General features: G+C 51.4%; 1 protein-coding gene across 1 annotated transcript in view; it reads left to right on the forward strand.

Annotated features, from left to right (window-relative positions):
• Nucleotides 1–6,894, forward strand: part of TPRN (taperin) — a 28,930-nt gene extending 22,036 nt beyond the window's left edge. Inside the window, exons 8-10 of the mRNA XM_014952314.1 lie at nt 4,363–4,546; nt 4,796–4,926; nt 5,311–6,894. Coding sequence (XP_014807800.1) covers nt 4,363–4,546; nt 4,796–4,926; nt 5,311–5,373 — 378 coding nt within the window. The 3' untranslated portion in view covers nt 5,374–6,894. The remainder of the gene's footprint in view (nt 1–4,362; nt 4,547–4,795; nt 4,927–5,310) is intronic.
• Nucleotides 6,895–6,906: the final 12 nt, after the last annotated feature.

Below are 6,906 nucleotides of genomic sequence, written 5' to 3' on the forward strand. Positions count from 1 at the left end.
TTTCTAATACATCTCTTTTTTTTTTTTTTTTTTTCTTTTCTAAGTGAGCCCTCTATGACTACTCAGATTTATGCTTGTTGGGCAATGTTTACCCTGGCTTCCCTTTCCTGGGTACTCTATTACTCATTATTGTTCAAATCCTAGCAAATAAATAAATGATTTTTGCTATGGCAACAGGACTCTGGTGGCTGCACAGCACAAGATTCCCCTAAAAGCCTGCCTTATTCTTCCCAGTGTGGCTCTGATTGCTGGGCAGTGTATTAATACACAGATATAGGGGTTTGGGCTGGACCCTGGGTTTGTGACACAGTTCTGGGTGAAGCCGTCAGCTGAGCAAATAGTGACAAATCCCTGCAAATATCCACAGCTGAAGGGTGCAAAATTCTTCCTTTCCCCGAGGCAGAAATGGGGGAATCACTGCTGGGACACAACGAGCAGAGTCCTCTGGACTTGGCTCTGCTGGGGTACCGTTTTCTTCACGGAAAATGACCCCTGTCGCCTTTTGTGTTTCCATAAAAGTCTACATAGTGCTGGCTGTGCAAACCTGTTGCCTGGCCTCTTGATTTTCCTTTTTAGATGGTTCCTGGGACTGAGTCTCCCCGTGTTCCCTACGCCCAGTGCTCGTTCTGCTCATTAGCTGCTCAGAGGCTTTCTGGAGGCAGCGACGTTGACCCACATGTCCCCTGGTTTTGGCTGAATACGTTGCCCTCCGTCTTCTGTTGGATCAGGCAGATCTTTGTGCTTCCCCTGGAACCACCCGGTGCCTGGGGAAGGAGCTGAGTCCGACCCTCTGCCGGTGCCTGGTTGTTCCTCCGGTGTTTGCTTTGCCTGGGTGCGTCCGGGTGCTTTATTATTGCAGAACAGCCACAGGGCTTTTCCTGCTTCTTGGCAGCCGTGCAGGGGGGTGGGATGCTACCGTAGAGGGGACCAGTGTGGGTTTTTGGGGAGGGGGCTCGTGCCAAGGTGCCCTCACACCAAGCAGGATGGGCCGGTGTCGGCCCCGCGTGGGCTGCACTGGCCCAACCAGAGGCATTGCTGAAGCAGCAAATTATCTTGTGACGAGCTCTCCCCCAGGCTGGGGCCCTGGGTGTGTGGGGCTGGCACTGCCGTGGTTAATGATTGCTCTCTCTGGATGTCTCCAGCGTTGCCTCCCGCAGCAGGTACCTGAGAAGCCCCACCAGCAGAGCCTACTGGAACTGGCTGTGGGCGAGAGGAAGCTGCTCCAGTTCAGGGCTTACCCTGGGCTGTTGGTGTGTTGCCTTTGGGGGTGTCCCCATGTCATTTCTGCTGCTTTCTACTCTTTGATTTTACTCCCTGGTGAGGCTGATTGCTCCTCCTGCGCTACATGCAGCTTTGGTCCAAGCTGGACTTAAAGTCATTTTTCTTAGAGGCTTTCCTCTTGTTTAGTAGAAAACCGGGAAGGCTTAGAATTTAAGCGTGGGAGATGGAATGAAAAACAAGGCATGTGTCTCCTGTCCCCTTTATTTGCCATGTTTAGCCAAGAACTCCTAGCCTGCCTGCGTAAGCAGCCTGTGTGCAGCCTCTGCTTCGGGGAGAGCTGCTGAGCCTCACGGCCGTCGTGCCTGACAGCGTGGCTTGTCCCCCAGCACAGACGCCACATTGTGAGCGGTCCCTGCCTGGCTCGGATCAGGGAGCATCTAGGTCAGCAGCAGGGGTGAGAAATTCAGGGAATAGCAACTGGGATGCTCTGATCTTTCAGGGATGTTTTATTCCTACCCCTTTTCTCTGAAATATAATCATTCCTTTCCCCCTGTGTCATCTGGAGAAGGTCAGGGGCAGGGAAAGGGGAAAGGCAGCTGGTTCCTGCTCTGCTATTCATAGAATCATAGAATAGTTTGAGTTGGAAGGGACTTAAAGATCATCCAGTCCCACCCCTGCCCTGGGCAGGGACACCTCCCACCAGACCAGGTTGCTCCAAGCCCCCTCCAACCTGGCCTTGAACCCCTCCAGGGATGGGGCAGCCACAGCTTCTCTGGGCAACCTGGGCCAGGTTCTCACCACCCTCACAGCAAAGAAGTTCTTCCCCAGATCTCATATCAATCTCCCCTCTTTCAGTGTCAAACCCTTCCCCCTCCTCCTATGGTTCCCCTCCCTGATCCAGAGTCCCTCCCCATCTCTCCTGGAGCCCCTTGAGGGACTGGAAGGGGCTCTAAGTTCTCTCCGGAGCCTTCTCTTCTCCAGGCTGAACCCCCCAACTCTCTCAGCCTCTCCCCACAGCAGAGGGGCTCCAGCCCTCCATCCTGCCTTCTCCTGGGAGCATGGGGAAGGGAGCCAGCCTGTGTCCGAGGGATGTCCCTAACTGGGGCAGAGCAGCCACAGCTCCATCGTGCCTATTTGCAGTGCAGAAGGAGGTGTTAGGTATTCCCTCTGGTATCTTGGTTTGAGTCAAGCTCTCATCGTTGCTTTTTTGAAAATCAGGAGTAAAATACTCACTGTTTTGCCTTCAAAACCCTTCTCACTCACAGAGCTTCAGTGTGTCTGTCCGTGGGCAGCGCGGGGGGAGGCAGTAGCAGGCTGGCTCCTGCTCACTGATGGTGTGCTGGGGCTGGCCCCTGTGCGGTGGCAGGTTTGGCTTTAGAAGACCCCGTTGGTGGCAGCATCGTTGCACCGGTGCTCCTGGTGCAGGAGATGCAGAGGCAGTGGCTGCTGTCAGAAGAAATACTTGTCTGGGCAGCACGGGTGGTGTGTTGTGCTTGATACCTGTTTCTCAACCCATGGGGTGTTTTGTACTTGAGGGGAAACTAAAAATATGGCACATGGAGCAAATGTGCTGCACTTTCTTCTTGCTGGTTGTTATGACACAGCATGAGAAGAGATCTGCTGAACCATCCAGCTCCTACTGCCTCTCCCAAGCAGCCATGCCCTTTTAATTCTGTTGATAACCCAATTCACTCAATTTTAAATGTAGTTAGAAGTAAAGGGATCACAACACCCTTTAGGCAGCTGCTCCTGAACCATGATCTGCATTGGCTAGATGCTTCCCTACTCTTGGCATGAATTTATTCCTGGCAAGCTCTTCCTCCTTGTTTGTCTGTTGTGTGCTGGCATCAGCAGTTCTTCTCTGCTCCTTGGTGTTTGTTTTCTTGGTGTACTCACAAAGAGCTGTTGTGCTTTTTCTCAGCCTTCGTTTTTGCTAACGTGGACAGGCTGAAGCTCCTCTCCACCTGCTGAGATGGTTTGCAACCACATCTTCTGAGCAGAATGGTAGATAATGATTAGGACATGAAAGGCTGCAGGGGAACAACCCCTTCCCTCAGCTTTTCCTTTCAACTTGGGACAGCACATCTGGAGTTCCTGCGTCTGGGTTTGGGCATCCTTCTATGGGATAGATGCAGAAGCTGGAGCGAGTCCAGCAGAGGCTACCAAAGTGCTCCTGGGGCTGGAGGAAATGGTGTCTGAGGAGAAGCTGAGGGAGCTGGTTTGTTCTGCCTGGAGGAGAGAAATAGCAAGTCCAGTTGCTGCCTTCCTCCAGCTGCTGGGTGACACTGGGGAGGATGGAGCTGGGCAGTCCCTGTTTCCAGGGGAAATGCCCTGCTTTATTCCCAGTCTATTGAGGCAGCATCCTAAGGGTGGTTTCAGTCCTGTAGCCATCCAGAATTTTCTTTCTCAGTTATTCACAGGTGATGAACTTCTCTTAGAGCAAGGGTTGATCTTAAATGTCGTCTCATCTCTAGTGTTCTTACTCTCCAGTTTTCTGAATGACCCATAAAATTCTGGTTTTTCCTTGATGAATTCCCATGTTGGAGTCATCTTAGTTCTCAGTTTCCCAGTTATTGTGCAAAGGTCGCTAGTGAGATACTAAATAAAACTGGTTTCAAAACAGAGCCTTTAAGTACCTCCTACTTGTCCAGTACTTTCCCTCTTTACTACCACCCGGTACCACCTCTCCTTTAGCTGCTTCCATCTTCTCGCTTTTGGCATTAAACCCTGTGTTTTATCTAGCTCAAATAGCTTGTTGTCAGGATGTCCTCCCAAAAATGTAGTCCTGACAACTGATGGTTCCATAGTGTAGAGGCATCCTTGGCAACACCAGTCCCTCTTGAGGGATGCTCCAGCAGCTCCTCCTGGCTGCTGGGCATCGTTGTGAGAGGATGGCAAAGTGTGCACCAGGATGAAAAGCCAGAGGTGTTCTGGACATAGCCTCCTGACCCCATCCCATCTATTTGGTGATCTGCCTTTGTGGTTTCTCTCGGCACGGCAGGAGATCTGGGAAATCTGGGAAAGGTGGGGGGGGACACGCAATGGCTCCTTCAAAGCAGAGTGAAGCCCTGGGATGGGAGGTGGCTGTTGCCAGAGATTGGGATCAACGGTTTCTAATAATTCCCCTTTGCTGTTGTCTAGATGAAGATCTCTTTCAATGAGACAAGTTTGCAGACTATGTTTGAGTACCCGTCAGAGAGCTCACTGGCAGAAGAGGATGAGGAGGAAGAGGATGGACATGCCTCTGAAACAGAGGAGGACAAGTCTTGCACCTTTTACATTCCACGCCCAAATAGCACTTTGCATCCCAGTACACCGAACTCAGGTGAGTGAGGTGCTGTGGTGGCACTGGGGGGTTACTGGTGGTGTCTGACACCATCTGTGTTTCCTGCAGCCCCTCATGGGGCTCCACGCAGGTGGAAATGCCAATGGAAGTGACAGTCGATGGCAGAACTGGGGCTTAGTGGGGACAAGGAACCACAGATGGGCAGCTTCCGTGCTGTCCCTGCCAGCATCCCCATTCTGTGCCCTTTTGGGGCAGTGAGAAATACTCATGTCAGCTTTGTCCTTCCAGCAGATTTATCCAGCTACACCCCAAAGCACTCCGTGAAGTTCAGCGAGTGGCAGGAGCAGAAGTATGAGGAGATACCTGCTGCAGAGGGAGCCCTCCCAAAGGAAGCTGATGCCCATGGGAGCCAAGTCATGGTGAGACTTGAAATAAGCAGGTTTTGGCTTTGTCCCGCTGTGTGGTTATCCCAGTGCTCGGGCTGGTCTGGGCAGGGGATGGGATGGGGTGGACGTGTCCTCCACTGACCCCGTGTGTATTCGCTGCCCAGGGAGCTGTGCCACCACACACAAAGGGACATGAGGTCCCAGTGCCACTCGCAGACCTGCCTCTCCAGTGTGTGTGTAAAGGAGACATAAGGCAGCTGGCAGGCTTTGTACTCCAGGGCATGTTTGGAGGGGGGAATTAAACGTGCTCGTTAGCCCCGGGCAAGGCGCCAGCGCAGCCTTCACCGTCCAAAGGTGTGGGTGCTCATTCCCTTCGGGTTCGATGACGCCTCCGTGTCAACTCTGCTTTCTCCACAGCTCACCCCGGCAGAGAAGGGCGGACTCTCGGATTTCAGCAGCGAGCCCGCTCTGTATTTCTGATGGCTTCATCTCCTGCCCTGCAGCAGCGGCTGCTGGAGGGAACGTGTCAGCACACCAGCCCAACGACCTTCTGGGTCCCTCCTCTCACTGTGGTTTTCGCTGGATCCCGATGCCAAGGGTGGACTAGATGCTGTCAGACACCTTCGGAGAATATTTGCACTGGATTCTGGGACCTAACTACTACTTTTAAGTCGTATGATTTATTCTACCTGTGGCCTTGCATATTCCTTGTTCAAGATCGGCTGCCGATGAGGCAGAGCATCTTAAGAGCAGATCTGTAGTCCCGGGATGGATGTGGATTCTCCCAGTGTTTATCTGAGTCCACACATCCTGGCACTGTATGGAGCCTGGACGACTTTTGTGACACCTCTCCCATGGGAGGCCCCAGTGAAGAACAGAGTTGGGGCACTGGGAGCTCCAACTTCTGGAGTTGGAGCACTGGGAGCATGTGGGCAGTTAGCTGGAGTCACAGGGGCGGCTGTGATTTGGCAGCTGGATTGGGTGTCAGTTTGGAAAACTATTGAAGGTTCATGGTTTGTTCTTGGCACGTTTCTGGGTCTAGTTTCACTGAACCATCGTGGGATTCACGTGCCAGTTCTGCTGCTGTGAAGGAACCTGAACACAGCGTGAGGGATGGGAAGTGGAATGAATGCCTTTGGCTTTAGGGGTCAGTTTTGCACTGATCTGTACAGAAGTGTCCACACTGGCCTGAGCCTCTTGAAGATTCCCAAACATTGGCCATAGCTTTGACCTGTCTGTACCCAGCTCTGGCCTCCAGTCTCTAGGAACTGGTGATTGTGCTCCAGTTTGTCAGTGCCTCTGGTTGCTTTGTCCAGCATCTAATGGGGCCAGATTTAACTCCCTTGGTCGGGGGGGAGGTTCCCTTCGAGCCATGCTTCCTCTGCTCCTCTAATGCAAAGCACAGGAGGGCGATTCACCTGCTTTCTTCTGCAGAACTTGAACAAGGAATATGTTTTGTTTTTTTTTTTTTCTAGGATTTTTATAGTTCTATTGTAATTGTTTAATGCAGCCAATATGCAAAGGAATCTGCTAGACTCTTCCATTTCAGTTTTCTACTACTGTAAACTCAGGGTCAAACTTGCACTCTGGCAGAGATGGAACACTGCTGCTAATGTGATTTGTACTTCTGGGATTAAAAGAGATGCGGTTGGAATAGATACGGCCTCTTTGGGCTTTATGAAATGAGTGGGACCCCAGCGTGTGGCTCCATCCAAAGGAACAGGCTGGTATCTTTGATTAAAGTTGACAGGTTTATTGGTTTGTCTGTTCTATAGAGATGATGAATGTCTACTCAAGGTGACACCAGTCTGTGAACTGAAAATGCCCTGCGTACCTTGCACTTGTTTTGGTGTATATTGTAGCAGCAGGAGGAAGGCTGTTATGCTGAAAAATACGGTCAGGACTAAATGTTAGGACATACCTACTTCTAGCTGTTCTCCTCTTCTGCCCTCGGTGCCTAAATGTTCCTGGAAAAATTATGAAAAAAAAAAAAAAAAAAAAAAAAAAAGCTTT

This window comes from Calidris pugnax, unplaced genomic scaffold, assembly GCF_001431845.1.
Source record: "Calidris pugnax isolate Ruff unplaced genomic scaffold, ASM143184v1 scaffold135, whole genome shotgun sequence".
Lineage (NCBI taxonomy): Eukaryota > Metazoa > Chordata > Aves > Charadriiformes > Scolopacidae > Calidris > Calidris pugnax.